We start from the raw sequence: 24753 nt of genomic DNA on the forward strand, positions 1-24753 counted from the left end.
CTTTAAAGCCCTATACAGCCTAGGACCCTCGTACCTACAGGACCGCCTCTCCTGGTATGTCCCACAGAGAAATTTACGGTCTGCAAATAAAAACATCCTAAAGATACCAGGCTACAGAGAGGTTAGGCTGGCCTCAACTAGAGCCAGGGCTTTCTCGGCCACGGCTCCAATCTGGTGTAACGCTCTGTCACAAGAGACTAGGGCCCTGCGGGACCTGACATCTTTCCGCAGGGCCTGCAAGACAGAGCTGTTCCACCAGGCCTTTGGTCAGGGCGCAGCCTGACCCCCTCCTCTGGCAATCTGCACAGAATTTTGCTTGATGGTAGCCATTAATTTGATTTTAATTAATTTTATAATGAATGTTTTTAGAATGTTAGACTATTTTGATTGTTGTTAGCCGCCCTGAGCCCAGCTTCGGCTGGGGAGGGCGGGATATAAATAAAATTTATTATTATTATTATCATTATTATTATTATTATTAGATAAACGTGGTATAAATCAGCTTCTTATGTATCTAACAGTAGTCAGAAATCTTTAGTGAGCCTAACCACCTTGTGTGACTTTCGATCCATACAGCTCAGAGTCATATCATATATTCACTAACCCCCATTGTGTCAAGGCACTGGTTCCGATTGTGCATAGCCTCTCCTGACCCAGATTTAATAGATAAGTAGTGCTGGGTGCCATTGGCATCCTGATAACATTGTGCCCCACATATTCTGGTGACATTCCAGGAATGTCTGCAGCTTTAAGCCTCTAGAGCGCCTGGTCTAGAAAAGAGGTATCAATGACTGGGCAGTAGTTGTCAAGTGCCTCAGGGTTCAGGGAGGGTTTCTTCAGGAGGAGATATACCACCACCTCCTTCAAGGGACCACCGTCTCATGCGAGGATGCGTTAGTTACCTTCTTCAGCCACTCCCACCCCAATCTGTTCAAACAAGCCAGGATGGGCAAGAGTTGAGGCGGCAACTGCTGGGATGGACAGTCACAAGCACCTCATCCACATCTTCAGGCCTCTGTAACTGGAACTGACCCCACAGAATCAATAGGACAACACCAGGCACCTCGCCAGAGCAGAGGCTGCTTTAACAGGAGCATCAAGATCTGTGTGCACGCAAGTGATTTTATCCTCAAAGCGCCTACAGAACTTATCACACCCGGCTTGTAATAGTTCCCATGTCCCATTAAAATTGGGGCAAGTGACTAATCCTCCTGCCAAAACATTCTGCAGAATGTTCTGCCATGCTGGGTCTTGCTGTCTTAATACAGCCTGATCCTTCTGTTGCTTATAACCCTCTGGTGTTTGTTGGCTTCTTGTGTAACTTCCTTGCCCCGCCTTTCACATTGTTGACACACTACCGCGCCCTTTGCCAAGGCTACCTGTTTTGTTTGTGGGAATTTTGTGGAGATGGCCTTTCTCCTGGAAACACCTCTTTGCCTTACAGAGATTCTGCAGTGCTGATATATCTCCTGCAGAAGGCTGTCCTGAGTCTGTCTAGCAGCAACAGCTATATAAGGCCATCCCTCTTGCCTGTTGGAATCATTTGACTTCATTACTTCTGTGTTCTTAAAGCCCTAGTCCATGCTGGGTTTTCTCATAACAGATCATGGGGGTTAAGATTTGGTGAGCCCTAACTTTTGTAAAACAAAAACATAAACAAAAAACCAGAAGCTTTTCTTTTAGGAATTATGGGATTGAAGTTACCTAAACAATATAAAAATATATTTACGTATGCAACCACTGCTGCAAGAATGGTATTTGCCCAAAGATGGAAGGAGGAAGATGTCCCATTGAAAGAAGAATGGCTACAGAAACTAACAGAATACAGTGGTACCTTGGGTTAAGTACTTAATTCGTTCCGGAGGTCCATTCTTAACCTGAAACTGTTCTTAACCTGAAGCACCACTTTAGCTAATGGGGCCTCCAGCTGCCGCCGCACCGCTGGAGCATGATTTTTGTTCTCATCCTGAAGCAAAGTTCTTAACCTGAAGCACTATTTCTGGGTTAGCGGAGTCTGTAACCTGAAGCGTATGTAACCCGAGGTACCACTGTATGCAGAAATGGCAAAACTTACAGAAGAATAAGAAATCAAGATAACAAAGTCTTTAAGGGGGAATGGAAATCATTTATTGAATATTTACAAACTCATAATAAACAAATTAAGACATTAGCTGGATTAATGTAAAACGTGCAGTATTGAAAGCGTATATAAAATGGATGGAAATAAATATAGTTTTAAATTGGAATATGCAGGAAAATAGAGTAAATAAAAGAAACCACAGAAAGAGGGGGAGGGAAGTAAAAATATGATATGTAAAGATGATTCTGTTTGAAATCTTTATTTGCCATAAATGAAAATACTACTACTACTACTACTACTACTACTACTACTACTACTACTACTAATAAAGATTTGGTGAACCCTAGCTCAGATGAAATATCAAGATCTAACTAAACCTCCTACCATTCTCCCACTAATGGTGCCAGCAGCTTGGGTAATGTTAGTGAAATGTTAGTGAAATGTTCAGAGACACCTATAAGTATATTCAGGGCCATAGAAATGTACAAAATACATGCAAACAACATTATTCATGAATAGTGCACTTGTATGTGGACTGATTTGCTTGCAAAACATTTATGAGCTGCAATCAAGAAAATTATGAGCCTCCGTGTGCATGCACTTGGAACCAGAAGTCACAATGGTGGGTACAATTCATAAATACTCTTTCAGATGCGATAATTGAGGTTTGGTTTTTGCGAAAACAAATGAATGTTTATTTTGCTATATGTACAAACACTGGGAAGCCACAGTCACAATTTCCTTGTACAAATAAACCACGGCAAAATTAATGTCTGATTATCATGTTTAGCTATCCATGCTCAGGTTTCATACTTCTTTCCTATATGGAAGTGCTTGTAAAACAGAACAACATGTGAAATTATTATTTATTTAACTTCCACCTTGCTGCTGCCGCCACCCCTGCGAAAGGCGCCCAGGGTGGCAAAGTACAAAGGAGCAAAAACAGTACCCACATTTTAAAATGTTTTAAAAAAAAATAACCAAATATTCTCACGGCTAATAACTTCAAAGTTGCCAGGATCAGCTTTGGCAGTTCCTGTCAATTCCAAATATTTCCCCTTCTTTCTTGTCACCTTTGCTGCGGAGTACATTTCACAGTCCCTTTGATAAGTCTCCAGCTGCTCAGGTGAGATGTCCTAGTGGTACATGACCTTACTCAGATTTGGTTTCCTATGGAACAGTAGCAGATGGTGTGGTGGAACAGAGACACTTTCTGGACCTCTCAGCAAGTGAATCATCGCTGCTCACCACAAAGGAGAGTGGAGGCTGAGGTGGCAGGGAGAGTGATGGAGTGTCAAACTGGCTCTGCTGGTGTGTTTGGACCACACCAGCGTCACTGCCACCTCACTTCTCCCCCTCCTGGTAAGCAGAAGCACTTCACCTGCAGGGAGGTCAAATAACCACCTCCACCCCACTTTTGTCATCTACTACTACTTTGGAAGAAGACAGGAGTGCCTGGTGTGCTCTGGTCCATGGGGTCATGAAGAGTCAGACACAACTAAACGACAACAACTACTATTTTGGAAGGAAGTCGCTGGAGGCTTCTGGCATTTTGCAAAATCTGGGTTTATTTACAAATGCACAGACTGTGCATGGGTGGTTGTGCAGTTTAAACACTCCAGCCGAAAATACCACTGGCACACATCAAATCTTTAGGAAGAGGCAACTCCCCAAATGCTTACAGAGCTCTCTTCCTCTTGTGCTGTGCTCAGAAAACTGCAGTCTTCCTTTTTGGTTACCTTCCTAAGACACACAGCAACTTAGATTACATCGGTGCCTTTTTTCCTGGGGGTACTCAAGGGCACTTTCCCCGCCCCCACAAATGTTAAAAGTGTGGCCCTTACTGTAATAACTTCATGTTGAGTACCGGCACCCATTTTTTCTTTTTTAAAAAACACTGGATTACATCAACCTTAGATGGGAGGTCAAAAGGTATGTCCCTCCACAACCCTTGCCTCTGACTGGCTTTCCTATTTAGAACAATAAAGAGTGGGCTTGTATCGAGAAGTCATCTTCTAACAATTAGCTCCCATCAGTGCTACTTTTCTAGAAAAAGAGGTACCTGAACACCTCCCTCGTTCTCTTAGAACGGCAATGGTGCCCACCTGAGATGTGCTGGAACGGAGTTCTGGCGAGTTCCAGGTGGAAAAAAAAAGCCCTGGCTTCTATGGAGAGACATCACCTGAAAATCCTGGGCTACTAACACTTCTTTGTTAATAGCCCTATTTGTTAGTAGCCCTATTAAATCTGATAGCAAATCCTTTAACATTATAAACAACACTATATTATATAATTTTTAAAGGATGTTTGTATCATCATGATGAATGTAATCCGGTAACTAATAATAATAATAATAGTACCCCAGTCATCTGACTGGGTTGCCGCAGCCACTCTGGGTGGCTTCCAGCATACACAAAAACAATGAAACATTAAAACATTACAAAACTTCCCTGGTCTAACCCGAATGTTAGAACATAATTTAAATCATGAATTCTTAGGGTAATGTGTGTTTCCCATCACCAGACCTCAACTAAATAAGTTTTTACTGGTTCCTTGGTGAATTAATTTTGTAAAACTGTCAAGGCATGCCTAACTTGACACATCATTATGTTTAGAGCACCTACCTCTTAGAAAACCACCCACTGTGTTTGCCTTCAGCATCTGTAACTCTTCGTTTCTTCATTCAATTTGTAACTTACACCTTCAGCAAACAAAACCTACAGAACCATTGGATGGAATCCCAGTGGTGTCCTGGTGGTGTGCGTGGAAGATCTTTGAGGCCAGCGGAGGTATCTATGTTAACAGAAAAGGAAGATGCGAAACTGCCTTATATGAACTCGGACCAGTGACCCAAACCACTCATTGTTGCCTACACTGACTGGCAGTAGGTCTCTTTTCACAACTGTGTCTGGAGATGCCGCAAATTGACTCTGGGGCCTTCTGCATGCAAAGCAGATGTTCTGACACTGAGCTATGGCCTGTACCCCTCAAAAGGAAGGCAGGGTGTTTTTATTGATTCATGCTTCCTTCCATAGTCCCCATGCCACCTGCTGCCTTGTTCAGGAGGGTGGGTGGTGGCAGAGCAGCTGTTGGTAAAAATCACCCCCTCTTCCCTTTCATTAGCTTTCACTGAATCAAAAGCCCTTCTGTGAGCCCACGGGTGCTGACTCAAATCTACCCAAAACAATAATAATAATAATAATAATTATTATTATTATTATTAACACAAATACTGTTGAGACTGTACTGAGTCCCCCCCCCAAGCAAGTTCCTGAGTCCGTACCCTCTCTCAGCAGCCTGTTAGTGCCAATGTTTTTCGTTTAAAGTCTCAGCAGAAGGCCAGCATTACTCTGACTATGGACATTACAGCAGAAAGTAGCTCAACGAATAGCATCTACTAGGTAGAATATTTTGTATTCATCTAAGGATCAAATGACGTGAGGGGTGGGGAATTATGAGTGCTGAGCTGCATTTGGTTAGAGGGTGTTTGTTGTGGCTGCTGCTTTTCGGTTGTGCACAAACTGTCCCAATCTTAAACTAATATGTGCCTTGTACTAGAGAAGAAGAGATAGAGAATAGAGACAAGGATTCCATATTAATTATCTTGATTTAGGCACTGGTAAATTGTTATTGCTGCACCACACACGGCAATTTAAAAAGTCCGAAAGGACAAGACCCTTGTCTAACAATCTAAAATTCATATATTGGGGGAGAGAAATGAAGGCAGGGAGAATTAAGGGTGGAATGTGCTTGTGTTTCAACTACACATTTTTAAGCTCAGTTAAGTAGAGTACAGGGACAAGTTTCCTAGAATGCCCTTTCTGACCAAACTTGCGCTGACCTGCCCTCAGGTACTAGACTGATACTCTTAGGGTTGCTGACCTCATTTCCTCCTTCCTCCTTCGTTCTCATCTTGGGAGAGGGCATATCTTTTGTGTCTTTCCTGTTGAGATGCAAGAGCAAACATGGCTCAAGGCATCTCCACCTTAGTTAAATAGAACTAGGACCTTTCCAGTCAGACGTGTATTCCCATAATAAACATAGCTTTCTTATTTTTTCTAAACTCAAAATCTCAGTGTGGTTATATGCAGGGTAAACTGTGCTTCTCCAACCAGGATTTAGCATGAAGTTCAACTTCTGCTGAGTGATTTAACTCCTAACGCAAACAGATTTCCACCCAGATGTTCCTTCCCAACCAAACTTATGGTTAAAAGCAATTTAAGTGACAGCCAGACTTCACTGTTGTAAATAAGGTGTGGCATCATGTTGCAATACAGGTGGAGAGAAAGAGCAGCAATGCCGAATGAACCAGAAAAATATGAGAATGAACAATGTGAAGAGAAAGTCATGCTTCATAGCTGAACGGTAGTGAGCTAACCCTCCATTGTGAGAACTGGTGATATTTTTAAACTGTTCTGACCAAGTGAATCTGCTCCTGGAATGCAATCTTGCATTGTACAACAAACAGAACCATGAAAGCCAGGGCTATCGAATTTCCTCATTCATATTTTCCTTTGAAACAAAGGGTGTGCTATGTGCAGGCAAAACAGCTTCTCCATTGTTAGGGTGAAAGACGCAGTAACATTTCAATGGATAAACAATCAAGAGATTGTGGGGAGACGGGGGGCATCCACAGATAAAAGGCATTCTCTGAGCAAAGAGCTGGATACAAATCAAAAACCAATTTAAAAAAAACCTTAGTGTTGTAGAATAATCTTTTTGTTCAATTTTTTTTAAAAAGTGGAGTTACACTTGAAGTTAGACATGATCTAGGTTTGTTGGGCAGTAGTTTGTTTGTTAACAACCTCAGATATGCAGATGACACAACTTTGATGGCAGAAAGTGAAGAGGAATTAAAGAACCTCTTAATGAGGGTGAAAGAGGAGAGCGCAAAATATGGTCTGAAGCTCAACATCAAAAAAACGAAGATCATGGTCCCACTGGTCCCATCACCTCCGGCAAATAGAAGGAAGAAGAAATGGAGGCAGTGAGAGATTTTACTTTCTTGGGCTCCATGATCACTGCAGATGGTGACAGCAGTCACGAAATTAAAAGATGCATGCTTCTTGGGAGAAAAACATTGACAAACCTAGACAGCATCTTAAAAAGCAGAGACATCACCTTGCCAACAAAGGTCCGTATAGTTAAAGCTATGGTTTTCCCAGTAGTGATGTATGGAAGTGAGAACTGGACCATAAAGAAGGCTGATCGCCGAAGAATTGATGCTTTTGAATTATGGTGTTGGAGGAGACTCTTGAGAGTCCCATAGACTGCAAGAAGATCAAACCTCTCCATTCTTAAGGAAATCAGCCCTGAGTGTTCACTGGAAGGACAGATCGTGAAGCTGAGGCTCCAATACTCTGGCCACCTCATGAGAAGAGGAGAAGAAGAAGAAGAAGAAGAAGAAGAAGAAGAAGAAGAAGAAGAAGAAGAAGAGGAAGAGGAAGAAGAGTAGTAGTAGTAGTAGTAGTAGTAGTTTGGATTTGATATCCCGCTTTATCACTACTCGAAGGAGTCTCAAAGCGGCTAACATTCTCCTTTCCCTTCCTCCCCCACAACAAACACTCTGTGAGGTGAGTGGGGCTGAGAGACTTCAGAGAAGTGTGACTGGCCCAAGGTCACCCAGCAGCTGCATGTGGAGGAGCGGAGACGCGAACCCGGTTCCCCAGATTACGAGACTACTGCTCTTAACCACTACACCACACTGGCTTTCCCTGGAAGACTCCCTGGAAAAGACCCTGATGTTGGGAAAGATGGAGGGCACAAGGAGAAGGGGACGGCAGAAGACGAGATGGTTGGACAGTGTTCTCGAAGCTACCAGCATGAGTGTGACCAAACTGCGGGAGGCCCTGGAAGACAGGAGTGCCTGGCGTGCTCTGGTCCATGGGGTCATGAAGAGTCGGACACAACTTAACGACTAAACAACAACAGGTTTATTTGTTAATCACTAAAGGAGGGCTGTTTCCCAAACAGTTTTGCACCAATTGCCTATCGTTGTGCCAGAACAAAGTGCTACTTGTCTATGTGCAGGAAGATTTTGAAATGAGAGCAGACTTAATCATGTAGCACCCCCAGGTGCTTTCTAAAATGGTGAGCTCCCAAGAAGGTGAACCATGGTGTCCTGTCCCCCTGCTTCTGATTGTTTAGATTAGCCCAATGAACTAATCTAATGACCTGCTTGAGTAAGAATGGCAATGGTGCCTTACTAACAATTCCATTTCCCCAGATACAGTGGTGCCCCGCAAGATGAATGCCTCGCGAGAAGAAAAACCCGCTAGACAAAAGGGTTTTCCGTTTTTCGATGTGCTTCACAATACGAATTTCCCTATGGGCTTGCTTCGCAAGACGAAAATGTCTTGCGAGTCTTGCGATTTTTTTCGCCCCCCCCTTTTTCTAAGCCGCTAATAGCCTTTTAGCCGCTAAGCCACTAAGCCTTTAATAGCTGCTAAGCCGCTAAACCGCTAATAGCGCTAATCCGCTAATCCGCTAATAGGGTTGCTTCGCAAGATGAAAAAACCGCTAGACGAAGAGACTCGCGGAACAGATTATTTTTGTCTTGCGAGGCACCACTGTAGTATTCAACTCTCACAATGTGTGGTTGTTTTTCTGTAAATCAACCAATTGAAAGTTATCCCGCATGTATGAAAAGGTAGCTTCTTCAGGCAACTCTAAGTGGCTCCTTCTACTTTGCTAATTGTTAAGTTGTGGGTGAAAATATCAGACGACACAGCAATTCTTCAAACAGCTCTTGTTTATTCACAGGCCAGAACAGAACTGAACTGAAGGGTTCAGCCAGCCTGCTTATATAGAGCTCCACTAGAATGCAACAGTAACAATTTTCTGTAACTATCCAATCACTGAACGTCACTTTCAATCCCTTATTTGCATATGTGGACCTGAACTATCTACAGTATCCCCCTGCTGGCCCAGGGTGAGAACTTCAGTACATAACACTAATTTCAGTGGTGCCAGTGCCCAATGGTTCTGGTGGGGCAGAAGGCAGGGAAGCCTAAAGTAGGTGGAGCCAGAGCCAAGGCCAGGCAGAGCCAAATAATTTAAATTTAGTCCCCACCCTCCTCCCTGCTGGGTTCTACAAATGCAACTCTAAGACTGAGGAGGAGGAAGCAGACACCCAGTGCTAGCCTTTGGTTTGGTTGTTAGTAAGAAGGCACATAGGCTTGGAGGAATCAAGAAGACTGAGCTTGGTGTGGCTATGCCCCATTTGCCCTAATGGACCTGCCTTCTCTAGTTAATGAATGTGGGAGATGAGCAGCCAAACCTAACAAGTGCATATTCTTGCCAAGGACTAAGCCCACAGAGCTACATTGCTGATAGGCAAATACTCAGACCATAGAAATACTGTAAATATTTACAGTAAAACCAGCTTCAGGCACATGCTAAAAGCTGGAGCAAGCAGAGGCATGTTTGCATCCAACGTTGGTCAAAGGAAGAGAGAGGAACAGGAAGTACTATATGCTCCTTCCTCTCCAGGAGAGGAGGAGAAATGACATCACACATGAGCCCTCTCTGCTGATAGTATTTCTATGGTCTGAGCCCTTGCCTTCCCCCTTCTTCTTCCACTTAACAAAGGCAACAACTTGCAAAGGAAGTTTAAAAATAAGATTCCTTACTTTATAATCATGCATTGGTTCTCAGAAATAACAGCAGTAAAAACTATGCAGGCAAAATATTTTACAGAAGAAGGGGGGAGGCAAGGGCTGGATTTAGGTTTGATGAGGCCCTAAGCTACTGAAGGTAATGGGGCCCTTTATATGTCCAGCTGCCAACAACAAATTGTCTCTGTTTTTTGTGTTGAATATATGCTATATCAGGGGTCGGCAAACTAAGGTCCGCGGGCTGGATCAGGCCCAATTGCCTTCAGGATCCGGCCCGTGGACTGTCCGTGGATCGGCGTGGGGATTTTGTTCGTTCAGGCTGCGCCATCCCCCCCCCGCGCGCCATTCCCTTCCCTGCCCCTCTCCCTCACACACACCGTGGCAGCGCCTCCTCCTGGCTTCTCCCCGCCCTGCCTAGAGGAGGAAGGGGGCTGGGCTGGGCTGAGCTGGCTGATTGCCATTTTAAGCAGCCCCTCTCTGGAGCCAGTCTATTTGCGCCGCTCATCTTCCCTCCGCCGCTGCCACCACCCTGGTGCTCGTGTGGGCCAGAGAGCGGAGCAGACGAGCTTGCTCTGCCTACCCACGAGAAGCAACAGTGGTGGTGGTGGAGGCGGCGGCGGCAGCCCCTGGGAAGGTAAGTGCAGGCTGGGGGTGGGGAGGAGGACTACTTGCCCCCTTCACCTCTTTTTCCAGCTCCCCCTTCTGATGCCGCTTCTCTGGCCTGCCACAAAGTCTGAGGGACAGTGGACCGGCCCACGGCTTAACATTTTTGCTGACCCCTGTGCTATATGGTAATTTATGGACCTAATAGGTATCTAAAGCTATTTGCACATAACAAAATATGTATTTTATCAAAGTAATTGTTGAACTGAAATACAATTAAGAAGAAGTATATTAATAGTGAAATTGGGGGGGGGGCAAGAGAGTGGGGCCCTAAGCCATAGCATGTTTAGCTTATACGTAAATCCGGCACTGGGGAAAGCAGCTTACTTTGTAGCTAGACTTGCTCAAATGGAGGCTTTGTAGCCTAGTTCCGATGCTTTTAATTTTGCTGTCAAGGATGGGATTTTTAAAACTCTGTTCAACCCACACATACATGAGCCTGAAGTGATAAATTGCAATTAATATATTCTCTCCTACCCTTTAAAACCCATCCCACAATTCATGTAGCTGATGTGGGATTTTTCAAATTAGCCAGAAGCCAAGTAATAATCAGTTAAAAGTCTGTGCTTGAAAGCCTAGAAGTAAAAGGGTGAACATGGGTTTATGGGACAAGAGTGGGATCAACTCTGCTTCTCAAGCTTCATTGTAGCTGGACCAGGGTGGAGATACTGCGTGGTAAACTTCTTACCTGTGCAAAGTCCAGCTGATATTTAACATTGTTTAAATCTGCTGGACAAAGAATGGAAAACACAAACATCTGTGGAAGGGCTGCCTGGTATGCAAATTGTAAACAGCAGACCTTAAATGTATACAGAGAATTTTGCCTTACGTTGAACATGCCCACATAGCTGAGTCAGAATGTGCTGGAGTTCTTTATGTAAGTTGCTTGAAATATAGGTTACCTTTCAGGACATAAGTGGGAGAAATAAGCAGCTTTTTACTACACTTCACAGGTCACCCTGACTGTTCCTGGATACAGGATCATGTGGGGAAATGACAACATGAACAGACCTGCACACAGATACAGCTAGCAGCAGATAACAGGGACTGCTGTGATCAAAGGAGCCGGTGGAAGTGCTGCTGCAATCTTGGAAGCTGGTGGCAGCTTCTGCTGTCTTAATTCAAATACAACCCAGGGGGAAATGTTTCGGGCTTGCATCTGTGTCTTGCTTGAGTTCTGAATGCAGTGGTGGCAGTAAGAAATGGCTCAAACTAGCTACCTTAAATCCCAAGTTGTTCCTCCCCACACCTGTTTTTACATGAGCTGGGATAATGGCAGTTATCTAGCACCGAAGTGATCAAGGGGAGAAGCAGAGATGGAGCAACAGGTGGTTGCATCTGGTGCCTGCCTCCAGCTCCCTGCAGTCCTATGGTATGGTTGGATGTTCTTCCACAGGGCCCCATAGCATGGTGGTGATGCTGCTGCTACTATAAATGTCAGGTCATCACCAAGACTGGGGGGCGGGGGGAGATACTCAAGTCTGCCCTACTGGGTACTCCATGCAGCATCAAGCGAGGCTAGAGGGCAGGGCAGGGGGAGTTGCTGTGGTTCATCAGAGTTCATTCTGCTTGAAGGAGGCAGTGGTAAAACCACTCTTCAAGAAACCCTCCCTGTATTTGGAAAATCTAAGTCATTACTGGCCAGGTGCCAGTCTCCCGTTTTTGGGCAAGATTCTTGAGCCATGGTCCAGATCAAGGTGCTCTTGGAGGAAACGGATGTTCTAGATTCATTTTAATTGGGGTTTAGGCCTGTTTTTGACACAGAAACTGCTTTGGTCACCCTGTATGGTGACCTCTGTTGGGAGAGACACAGGGGAAATGTGTCCCTGTCTCCTCAACCCCTCAGTGGCTTTCAGTACCTTTGATCATGGTATCCTGGAGCGGCTGTCAGAGTTAGGAGTGGGCAGCTCCGCTTTGCAGTGGTTCTGGTCCTACTTGGACAGTCATTTCCAGAGGCTGATGCTGGGTAAGTGCTCTTTGACTCTTCACTGTGGGGTTCCTCAGAGTTTTGTTTTATCCCCCATGCTGTTTACCTGCATGAGTGGGGTCTTCTGACATTTTGGAGTACACACTGTCAGCAATATGCTGATGACACACAGCTCTACTTCTCCTTTACATCTGCAGGTGAGGCAGTGGGTGGGCTAGACTGTTGTCTTGCCTCAGTAATGGACTGGACAAGAGCCAACAAACTGAAGCTCAATCCAGATAGGAATGCTCTGGTAACTACTGGGTTAGATTATTGGTTGTATGTGGGGCTGCCTCTGAAGATGTTTCAGAAACTTCAGCTGGTGCAGAATTCAGCAGCCAGGTTGCTCACTGAGGGCAAGATGGTTTGAGCATTTCACACCAATCCAAGTCCAACTGGCTACCAATTAATTTCCAGGCCAAATTCAAAGTGCTCCAAGACCGCAAGACCTCAAGGACTGCCTTTCCCTGTATGAACTGACCTGGACCCTGCAGTCATCATCTGAGGCCCTTCTTTGTGTGAGTCCTTTTTTAATATAATTTTTATAATTTTCTTTTTTCTCATCACAAATATACTTCTATCCATAACATACAGTTTGTATAACATATCCCCCTGCCTCTCTTTTGACTTCCCTCAACTTCCATTTCTGATTTGTTATCCTCTCCATTGTATTTTGCTGTTTTTTACAATATATCATATTTTCCCTTTGTTATAATATTTGTTCCCTATCCATAAAATTGTGAATGTTTATTTAAATCCTACCATCGAGTCAATATTCTTTCCTTGTTTCTGCAAATTCTTTGTGTGAGTCCTTGAGAGGTCCGGAAGGTGGCAACACGAGAACGGGCCTTTTCTGTGGTGGCTCCCCACTTGTGGAATGCTCTCCCCAGGGAGGCTTACCTCTGTATTTGTTACATATCTGTAGGCACCAGTCCAAAACATTCTTTTCCCATGCCTTTGACTAATTAAACTATCTATGGCCTTTTAAATGGGGGGGTATTGTTATTGGTTGTGCCTAAATCTGAGGTAGGGGCTTAACAGTGGGAAGCCAGTAGGAAGCAAAAGAAAGGATTAATATGTTTGCATCTGCGCATACAAATATGCACCAAGCAGGTGCCCATTGGAGATTGCAGCCTTAAATGATTGCCTTGGGTTAAAAAGAGAGAAAATGTCTCTGGCTGGGGCTGCTCACAGACATTTAAGTCAAATGTTACTATTCAGTCTCAGACCCATTAAAAAGCAAAACACAGAATTAATGTGTGCCGACTGAGCCAATCTTAAGACTTTGGAGGAAAGATGCAAATGGGTGAAATCCAATGCAAATGTTATCTCCACTTCAGAAGCCTCCGAAACTGTTTGTATTATAAGCCATGAAAGGCTCTTGGTGATACTCATGGAGAGATGAACAGGGAGGCATCTTCTCTGGACAGTCGCACATTGTTTGCCTGCCAAGGACTCACTCTCCTTCTCTGAGGGCAGCTTTATAGCCACTCATGGACAGATCCCGTGATGTGTGCGGCAGTGTTTCTCAGATGTTTTGAATTTCCACAACCCCCTTCCAAAGTTATTCTGCCCTCTGGGATCCCACGACTCACCCAGCACCAAGCAACTGTTCCATAACAGAATGGGAAGAGATCATTGAAAACATAAACTCCTCACTTTCCTGAGTCTTCAGGTTATGGTAGAGGTGCCTGGATCTGTCACTTACCATTTCTGAGTGCTGCAGTTTAAGCTAAGCGTAGTGAGAGACTCTCTCTCTCTCTCTCTGTGCATTTTTGTGCTCACAATGAGGATTTTTTGTTTTGCCTTAGAATTCAAGAGACATAGCCCTTAACACAGGCTATCTGATCCGATTGGCTCCAACTGTGCGGCTATGAGAAAAAGAAGGTTGGCCAGGATAGTGCAGGATTTGGAAGCCATCTTGGATATGATTAAGGGACATCAGTCTTCAAATATCTAAAACAGAGGTTGTCAGCATGGTGCCCATGGGCACCATAGCACCTTTGAATGCTTTCTTTCATGCCCCCAGACAGATGCCCTGGCCTCTGAGTTTTCTACTTAAAAAAATAAGAACCTCTCTAGCCCTTCTAGAAAGAACATTATGCGACAAAATGTGCAGGAGTGAGTGTGATGTGGCCGTGTGTGTGTGTGTGTGTGTGTGTGATGCTGGCATGATAAGCATAAAATTGTTGCAGGTGGCTGTTGCTCTATTTTATGTTATGCCATGCTCCCCGTGGCAGCCATTTTGTGGCTGGCACGCCCAGCACTATTTCAAAATTTGAAATGTGACCACGAAATGTTTCAAAAAGGTTGGTGACTCCTGATCTAAAAGGATGACACTCAGAAGATGGAACAGAATTTGTCCTCCAGGGCTAGAAAAAAAAAACAGCTGGAAATTTCAGGGGAGCAGATTTCAGCTAAACGTTAAGAGAAACATCCTCACAGAACAAGTTGTTCAGCAGCGGAACAGGCGGCTTCCCCAAAAGGTGGGGAGCTTTCCTTGGCTGGAGGTATTCAAGGAGGGGCCGCATGGCCATCTGCCACAGATGCTGTAGCTGCTTCATTTAAAAGAGGATTAGACAAATTCATGGAGGATAAGTCTGTCCATGCTTACTAGTCATGATGGCTGTGCACCGTCTCCAGCATAAGAGGCCTCTCTGAATACCAGTTGCTGGGGAACACGAAGGAGAGAGGGCTCCTGTTGGGAAAGAGTGCTGAACTGAACACTTCCAGCTTGCCAAAGCATCACCAAAAGAGAGGACAAAGTATGATGCAGGTCTGCATAAAGGGGTTGATTTGTATGTAGGGAATGCACATTTAGAAACAACGACAACAATTTTGATAGAAATGCAATGCATCTTACTATAGTTGGGAAGCCTGTGGAGAGCCGTAGCTACGGGGTAGGGTGGGGGAGGCTAGTCATGTTATTTACCCCAAATGTACACAAATGCACATGGGGTGTTTGCACCAAACTGGGTCTTTGACCCGGGTGAAATAAAGCCTCATTTCGCTCCTGGACTGTGACTAGGTGACCTGAACATTGTCCAGGTTGCTACCTGTCGACTGGCAACTCTAAAAGGTTCTCCTCTCCCTCCTTATGAGTTTTTTTTTAATCTGCAATCTGAGCTTAGACCAGGCAACCCTTCAAACTGAGGGCTGACTATCCTCAGGTGCAGGACATTGCTCCGTAAAAAATGATGCATGACCACCCTAACTAGATAGACTTTTGTCTTACCCGGGAGGGTTCTTCTCATGTCCTTATCCTGTCTTGCAATTTACGTGTGGAGCAGGGGGTTGGACGAGATGGCATTCAGGATTCCTTCCAATTGTATGAGTTGGAAAACACAGTGGGGCAAGCCCTACTTGTTGCACACTGGCCAGGTATCTAAAGCTACCTGTTTGTAAAGAAAAGCCTCAGTGTAACTCTACACCGAAGTGACTGAGGGAGACTGTCACGGTAAATGTTGAGCTGCCTATGCAACAATAGTATGTGAAAACAAGTACCTCACAACACAAACATATTTGCTTTACAGATACCTAACTTCACAGAAGCAAACGTTTCCATTATTTGTATGCTCTCTACACTTATCAGTCAATATTAACATTGTGTCGTAACCATCTTTACCAAGTGATCTCCTTGACAGGGTGCCATGGTTGGAATGTACTGCTTTCTATGGTGCAGTGATTCATGCTTCTCCTCAGAGCCGTCTTTCCCATAGGGCTTAGTGGTGCGTCGCGCCAGGGCGCTGGCCTCTCGGGGCACCCCAGCAAGTGGTGAAACTGTGCGGCTTTGCCGGCGGCCTCCCCTTTCCCTGCATGCCCGCCAGCTGCACACCGCCAACCATAAGGCTGGCGGTCTTGCAGCTTCCCTCCCAAGCCTCTGCGGAGATCACTCTCCTCCCAAGGAGGCTTGGGAGGGGCACAACTTTACTCCCAAGCCTCTGTGGGGATCGCTCTCCCACAGTGGCATGAGGGAGAATTGCACACATACACACCCCCCCGGATGGCTGGCAGTGCGCAGCTATGGCCACCCCAACATTATCTGTGGTAATTGGGGGGCGCTGGGCAGATATTTGCACCCTGGTGCCGCATCTGCTAAAGACAACCCTGCTTCTTCTTTTGATGTAAACCACTTTGTAAGTGACTAATCTGGTCCCATAAGGAAAAGCCTCACAGAAACTTCTTCAACAGATCTTCCTTTTGTAGTAGTGAAGACAGGGCTTATTTTAAAAACGATTCTCCCTGTCTGCATCTTCCATCTCCCAAACTGAATTGTATCTGGTTTTCAAACCCTGAATTCTGATTTTCTTAATTGCTTTTAGAGATGAGTGCCACATCTCTGGTCTTGCTCACTTGAAAATTATAAGGACAATAAGTATCCAGAAAAGATTAGTGCATGATCTTGCATAGCCTCTAACACTCAATCATAGTGCATAATAGGTCTTTCTTTCCTATTATTGTAAGAAAGGAGAATGGTTGTAACATGAGTATTGAAGGAACATCAATGCCAACTCCTGCCCTGCCTAACAGAGCCATCTGCACACACAAAGACAATCCATCATACTGAAGGGGGTTTAGCCAGACCTGCCTGGCTCAGCTGGTGAGGAGCACTGCAAATGTGCCTCCTCAAATGGAAACCACTGCTGTTGGCATCCCCACAGGAAATGGAGAGGGTGAGAGCAGATCTGGCTCCTCAGCCAACCCTCCTCCCATCATGTGACAGCAACAGGCCCAATCATCACTGAACCAGCCTGGGATCTGGCACAGCAAGGAGTGTTTTCCCCCCTGCCACACCCCTCCTTTCACCCTGGCTGGTGTGAGCAGCGGTGCTAAGGTGTAGGCAGTGGCTTTGCCCATGCTGGTTTGGATTGCAGCAAGTCCAGGAAAGTGAAGTGTCCTGTAGTATCAAAAGAAAACCATTTATAGGCATTGAAATGTAGCTTAAGGTTTACTTGCGGTTACAAAAATTAAGTTGAGAGAAAAATACCCTCTTCATTTACGTGAACAAGTGAATGTTATTACATTAAATATTTATTTATACCCTGCCTTTCTCCCTGACAGGGACTCAGGCAGCTTGAACATGGTAATTGGTTATATACTGTACTCTACTGTACTGTACATACTGTGATATCTGGCCTGTTTTTTTGTATTTGTCTTCAAGTCTGGAGGAGAGTAGAGGTTTGGTAGGATTCATCCATTACTAGTGGATGAGCACTTTTAGGGGTTTTGTTTTATTGTATTTTTTGTATTATGGTATTTTTATTCTATGCATTTTGGTTTTGAATATCAAGGTGTTTTGGTTTTTATGGATTTGTAAGTGCTTTGAGACATCTTCTTGTGAGAAGATTGATGAACAGTATAAATAACTTATATTCAAAGTGGATTTTGTATTTGACAAAATGGTATCTAATCTCATCTTCAAAGGGGAAGACATGAACAAGCTCACAGTGTATGGCTCTCATCTCTCAACTGGACAAAGGATTAGGCCAGGCCAGGCCTGCTTTGTTAGGATATTAATACCAGCTTGCTCTTAATCTGCTTGTTTAGGATTTGCTAGTTTTATGATTGTACTGGAAAGGTATTGGTTTTATTTTAAATTTTTCCATTGCGTTGTACACCACTTTATTATTTTTTAAAGTGTGGAGTGACATAAAAACAACATTTAAATGTTTATATTTGAGGCACCCCAAGCAGCTGCAAAGAAGATGCTGATCACAATATCCATTGCTTGATTAAATGTTTTTGCTTCCCCCCAAGTTACCACTTGGGCTGGCTCTGGAAAGAAAGCCGTTTGAGACCCAGATGGAAACAGGCCTCCCATGCAGTCTTCATGAAGTGCTTCCCCACCCCAACACCCGTGGGACTTATAACAGGTATATTGTTCAGCACAAACATATTGTGATCAGAATACAGTGGTACCTCGGGTTACAGACGCTTCAGGTTACAGACTCCACTAACCCAGAAATTGTACCTTGGGTTAAGAACTTTGCTTCAGGATGAGAACAGAAATCACGTGGCGGCGGCGGCAGCGGGAGACCCCATTAGCTAAAGTGGTGCTTCAGGTTAAGAACAGTTTCAGGTTAAGAATGGACCTCCAGAACGAATTAAGTTCTTAACCCGAGGTACAACTGTAGTAGGATGGGCATTCCTGTGAGCCCACAGAACTTTTGAATACTTGGTGCAACATAGTGGCTAACAATAAGTGGAGTTGTGTGACTGTTGCAAATAAGTCAACAAATGGGAACGCCCTCGATTGAAAACTTCTAGTCGCTCTTGAAGGCTGCCCTCTTATTCCAAATGAGCCCCCTTTAATTCATTGGGGCTTCCTTCAGGGGCGGACTTTGGTAATCTTTGATAATATGGTGCCCTGAGAGAGCCCAAAATCTGGCACCCCCCAAATGGATCTTCTCCATTTTGCGCCCCCTCAGCTCAGCACCTGGTGCAGGGGAGTGATAAATCCAGTGCTGCTTTCTTCCTAGGAAACATATGTTTTGCGCTCCAAGTGACCCTCCAAGATGATTTGGTCCTCCACTTTCCACCAGTCTCAGCCAACATGGCCAATGCTGAGTGATGCTGGGAGCCGTGATCTAACAAGATCTAAAGGACATCTGGTTGGAGTGGATGGTGTTGGGGTTATAGACAAGCCACTCTTCGCCTCCCAGCAAGATAGAGAAAGGAGCATAATATTTTATGCGTCTCTTTCTTTATTGCCTCTGTAGCCCACCTTTTCTTCCAAGGAGCTCAAGGCGGCGTACATTATTATTATTGTTGTTGTTTATTGAATATATATACCTATACCCGGGGGGGTCTCATCCTTCCCGCTCTCCCCGTGCTACCCCAACAACAATCCTGTGAGGTAGGTTAGGCGGCAGCGATCTCTGCGCTGATACCTGGGAAGCGCTTGGAAGCAAAGCTCTCCCTCGACGCTGCGCAGCTTCTCTCCAGCCTCGCCGAATTCCACCCGAAATACGCAGCGACCCAATCAAGCCCCGGACTACAACTCCCGGCATCCTTCTCCGGACCGCGCACGCCGGGCAGCTGCGGTTCGGCGCCGCCGCCGCCTTCCCCCTTGCCACTCGCGGGGCGTTCTCCTGCCGGACGGGCTGGGCGTCGAGGCTCCGTGGGACGAGCGGGCTCCCCGGTTCCGCCAGCTCCTTGCCGCCCCGCGGCGCCCCGGGGGAGGGCGGCGTCCCGCGTCCTTCCCAGCCGGAGAAGGGGGAGTTTCCAGGAAGTGGCCATATTGGATTCATTCAGTTGCCTCAGCCCAGGGAGGAGGAGAGGAGCAGGTTCCCGGCAAGACGGCTTCCTAGAGCCCCAGGAGCAGGAACCCCTTCGCCCTTCGGCCCCCGGATCTCCCTGCCATGGCTGCGACGGAGCTGGAGCGCTTCTCTGTGAGTAGCAGCAGCAGCAACCACAGCAGCCTCGTCTCTAGCCAGGAGGGCAGGGGCGCCGCGCGCACGCCGCTCCCTCCAAGAGCTTAGAGACCCCGGCTGGCGGGGGCTGCGCCGTGGGAAAGGGCTCGCCGTGGGGGAGTTTAGGGACGGGGCTCCGGGCCGCGCCGGGGCTGCCTGTCTGACTTAGGCTGAGCTTGGGGCATCAGGGATCTCCCGGGGAAGGGAGTCGCCTTCTTCTGCAGAAGAGGCTGCGCGTCTCGGCGCACTCTCCAGCAGGCAGGCGTGTTGTCACTTACTCACCAGATTGCCAGCCCCGCCACGAAACACGCGTTTGGCAGGGTGGAGGGGGGCAGGGAGGGGGCTTGTGCCTTTCTGCCAGGAGAGATGGCGATGGAGGGACTGGAGTGGGGGCGACCTGTAGTCCTCAGTGAGCGCGACTCTGTGGGAGCGTGGGGGGTTAAGGCTGCGTTTCCCACCCCTCTTACCTGGGGGTAAGCCCCGCCGAATTCAGTGGGGCTTATTTCTGGGTAGGGTTGCAGCCTCCGGGGGGGGACTCCTCCATGGGTTTTGTACAGCTGCACCAGGCGCCAAGGCTGCCGCCGCTGCCGCGTTTTAATACATGTGGCCCGCACCCAAGGAGTGGACTGTCGTAGGTAGTCGGGTAAGACCCACCAGCCGACTTTCTCCTTCCGAGGTATCGGAGATCTTCCCATTCCGATGGACTTTTTGCCCTGCCCTGCAGTATTTGTTTAGTCTCTGCGGCAGGAGATGGGCAGCTGGCCTTCAGGAATGGAAACAGCAGCTGCAATTCAGAAAAGCGTCCTAGCAGCTCGATCCTGTGCGTGTCTGCATGGACTCGACTCCCACTGCTCACCTCTGAGCAAGTCGCACTGAAAACAAGGACTGTTTCTTGTGGATGTTGTGTGCAGGATCTCAAAGAGATGAGCCTCTTTCATTCTGAACCAGCTGTCGCCCAAAGGGGATTCTTCTCGGTGCATTTAATCTTAATGGAGTGGGAAACCTTTGGCCCTCCAGATATGCTTTTTAAAAAACAAAAAACCCTGCTATCCTGGCTCATGATCAGGGCTCATGGGAGTTGGAGTCAGGAGGACCATAGGTTCCCTGTCCTTAATTTAATAATTCCTGGGCGGGGAAGTCAGATTCTCAGCAGAAGTATTACCCACATAGTTGGCTGCCAATATATTGCTGCGATTACTTACGCAACTCGAAACTTGCAGTGCATAACAGAGAGAAGCAAAAGTGAGCTTTTCTATTTGCTAGTGGCTTTTACTCTGTGTTAGAAACTGGGAGAGAAAAGCTAGGAGCCAAATGGCTCCTGGGTTGTGGACGCCAAAACAGAATGTCTAGTTGCCGTTCAGCAACACTTTTTATTTATTCTTGTATAAGCATGAACTAATACGCAATTCACATAAGTGACATATTGTTAATATCACATTTCTAACATAAATTGTTAATACACGTTTAATTTGGTGCTTACAATAAAAATACTGGTACATATTTCAGTTTTCAAAACACTCTACTGTACTCTTAACATATTGTCTGTCCTTAACATATACTTTGAGGCTTCAGAGCACATACATTTCAGTAATCCTTGAGTGTCAGCCAGGTGCAAAAAAATGGCACCCAGACTTTTTGAGCTGCTCGCAAATGGAGAATTTTTTTGCATGAAATGCACCTGGCTCCCTGCTAATTTCGAACCCTGCTTTTACTCCAGTAATGATGAGCAGTTGTAATTATGGGCCTGAACCTACCATTTCTACTGAGGCTAAATAGTATCTTCCAATTGACATAAGTTGATTATAGAAATGTGAACTGTCTGTTGGAAGTCCCATATGTGATGTTGACACTGCACATATATATATATATATCACATTATCTTGGACGTGAGAGTATGCAAACACAGTTCAGCTAATAGTCCAACCCCCTATCAGCCTTGAATTCCTCAAGTCTGTGATATGCATTCGCGCAACATGCATGAATGAAATTTCATGTCCATTATGCATTTAACCATTCTGTGCTGTCTCTTTCAGACACCTTTTATCTAGCTCTGTGAAAGAATGAAATATCTCCTTCCCCACAAAACCCTGGGACATACTAGTTTTATGTATGCCTTAGTATGCTTACTAAAACAAACAACAATTTTTTTCTTTCAGAATAATTTCTTTTTTTGAAGGCTGATTGTCAAACCTCTGTGTGTGCCATTATCCTGTCTAGAACACAGCCAATGTTTTGTTTGAGTTGCCAGATGTCTCTGGCCATTGCAAATCCTTAATTGTGTAAATGTTGGCATCTAAACAAGACAGAAGCCAAGGAATGGCTTTCTAAGCCAACACTGTGGGTGTCTCTGAATGGCAACATCATTTAAATGCACATTTATGAGGCACAAACTAAGACTGTGCCTTGTAGTGTGTTTGAAATGTCAGATGGAAAGTTTGGGAAGTGTTTTGTATATTTATGTTGGGTCTGCAGGAACCTCCTGTTAGGAAGAAATGGAACAATTACAAAATGTACAGCTGCTCTTATATATACATTGTGTACATATAGCTGTATACATTGTATAATCTCATTGCACTCTATGAAAGGCACAGGTTAGTTAAAACGATCTGATATTGCCTTGCATCTATGGGTTTCTAACTGCTCATTTGAACAATTATATTGTTTCCTTCCTGGCTTTTAGCTTGTGCTAATTCACACAAGCATTTTCTCTGGCCATCTGGAGTTTTATTTATTGTGTTGCAGCCTATGGCATAAGTCAAGTGGAACTCTGTGTTATGAAAGGAACCAACTCAGGGTTGGCTAACTGCTGCACTGGGATTTTCTGAAGATGCAAATTCTTTAAATGAATGTAGGGTAATATTCAGAGGTGTCTTTCTGCTGGCATAGCGGCCACCCCACTAGCCGGAACCCTTGTTAATAGGGTAGTCAGTGGAACATTCAAAACCGATTGGTGGTGAGCGGCAACATTTGCATGTGCAAAATATATAGTGCAACTGCGGCTGTTATATATGACAGTTGAGCTTGTGCACTGCTGCTGGCACTGTTAAGGGTTAAGTTTGTTAGGAGTTGCTGGGAATTGTAACTCTGTGAAGGGCAAACTCCTGTGCCCAGAAATATTTGAGGGCAAGAATGTGCTTCAAATGTGCTTTAAAGGTACGGTGTGTACACAGCCTGGTAGTTGATGCCTCATAGGGGGAAATGAAAAAGGGAGGGAGAGGCATTGTAATGGGTGCTAGAACAAAAATTTATTTATTACACATCTATACTGCCCTTCATCGGAGGATCACAGGGTGGGTTATACAATGTAAAAACACAAAAATACATAACATAGTAACAAACAGAAACAATAAAAACCACGCATGCACACACAGTTTAAAAGGCCATAGATTGTTTAATTAGCCAAAGGCCTGAGAGAAGAGGAATGTTTTTGCCTGGTGCCTAAAGATATGTCACAAAAGCGCCCAGCAAGCCTCCCTGGGGAGAGCGCTCCGCATGTGGAATGATGGAAATTGCGTTCATACCCAAGATATACCCAAGAGACAAACACTCCAGTCCAGTAAGCTGAGCTAAACGGTGGTGCCTATAAATGCCAGAGGACAAGAGGTATATCGGGATCTTCCGTGGAGTTTTAGTGTGGGGGCAAATCAAAGTGGGAGAGTTGAGATTAACGCAAGAGCACAGTTAATCTGATGGGTAAAGCAGCCTGAATCAACAGGGCTTGCAGCATTTCCTCCTGAATTGAAAGCTCTTCCATGGGGGGGGGGAGTGGAAAAAAGTATCATGTGATGATCACATGTCCGCTTCACTGATGGCATGCACACATGTACGGAAACTGCACTTGCCCATGTGTATGCAATGAAATGCACGTGTACATGTCACACTGTTGGTTGCAGTCTGCATGCAGTTCGCAAAAGAGAGCGTTTGAAATAGTCCACAGAGGAGGACAATCCAAAGTGAGAATGAAAGCATGCAGTTATGCGCAGGAGCATAAACTGCTGTTCTTGGGTACATCATGGCAGGACGGCAAAACTTGATACTGGAACAGGCACTGTGGGATTAATGGGATTTCCTCTGTCTATGCACACAGCCAAATTGTGCATCTTGAAGTGCCTGCAACGTGGACCCCCTCCCCCCAGTCCATCATAACGATGGAATTTCACTAGTTATAGCATAAATGCCAAATAATTGTGGTAATGCCATTTTTTTTGAGGGGAGGAATAACTTAAAAGTTCTGCTGTTTGTTGTTAGTGTTGAAAGCACATCCATGTAGGCATTGATACAATGGGAATAAAAATAAACCGAGTTGAGGGTTTTGCTAAAACAGCAAGCTCAAGTCATTTGTATTCCCTTCCAGCGCCAGTGCCTTGAAACCTTGCCAGAAACTTGCTCTCAGTGGTTACTTGTATTTCTATTGAGAGTAATTAGCTCAGAGGAAAATTGTTCCCGTGATAATGTTTGAACCACTCAGAATGCAAAACAAAGCACAAAAGTAAGCGCTGCTCAGGTTTTTGCTTTTGTGTGGCATCAAGAAATCTAAAACATCGTTTCTATTAGGTGAATGGTGCAGGCAGTATAAGCTGTATAATTGTTACCAGAAGCCAAGCTGGATGGGATTTGTGTAGGTTTAAAGCTGCCATTGGCAGTGTTCAAAAGTTTATATGTTACTGTAGTGTTATTCAGGAGGAATTACAGTGATGACCAACACCTTTTATTTTCATGTATCGTGAATAGCTTAACTTCCCAAGCTCAAGTTGTCATAGTTTGAGCTAACATAATATATAGAAATTCCTTTCTCTCCATGGTTTGAGTGCATCCCTCCCGTAACATCTCCTTCCCTTCTCAGATCTCTGAACAAAAATGTTGAGCATTCTGCATTAGTTTCAAGCCCTTATGCAGCTCTGGCTATGGGGAGAAAGTAACGCATGAAATGAACTGGGCTGTGACCCATTTATCTGAGTGCTGCACAGTCTATCCTTGGAAAACATTTTTCGATTCAAAACTGGGTGTCTGGTGATA

The 24753-nt window shown here is 45.2% G+C and overlaps 1 protein-coding gene across 5 annotated transcripts in view; it reads left to right on the forward strand.

Annotated features, from left to right (window-relative positions):
* Positions 1 to 19360: 19360 nt before the first annotated feature.
* Positions 19361 to 24753, forward strand: part of SEPTIN8 (septin 8) — a 58204-nt gene continuing 52811 nt past the window's right edge. For 3 of the 5 annotated variants that reach the window (XM_053376741.1, XM_053376742.1, XM_053376743.1), the window contains exon 1: positions 19361 to 19716. In XM_053376741.1, coding sequence (XP_053232716.1) covers positions 19687 to 19716 — 30 coding nt within the window. In that variant the 5' untranslated portion in view covers positions 19361 to 19686. The remainder of the gene's footprint in view (positions 19717 to 24753) is intronic. The other 2 variants (XM_053376745.1, XM_053376746.1) reach the window with 2 other exon arrangements.

The sequence above is a fragment of the Podarcis raffonei genome, chromosome 2, assembly GCF_027172205.1.
Source record: "Podarcis raffonei isolate rPodRaf1 chromosome 2, rPodRaf1.pri, whole genome shotgun sequence".
In the NCBI taxonomy this organism is placed as follows: Eukaryota; Metazoa; Chordata; class Lepidosauria; order Squamata; family Lacertidae; genus Podarcis; species Podarcis raffonei.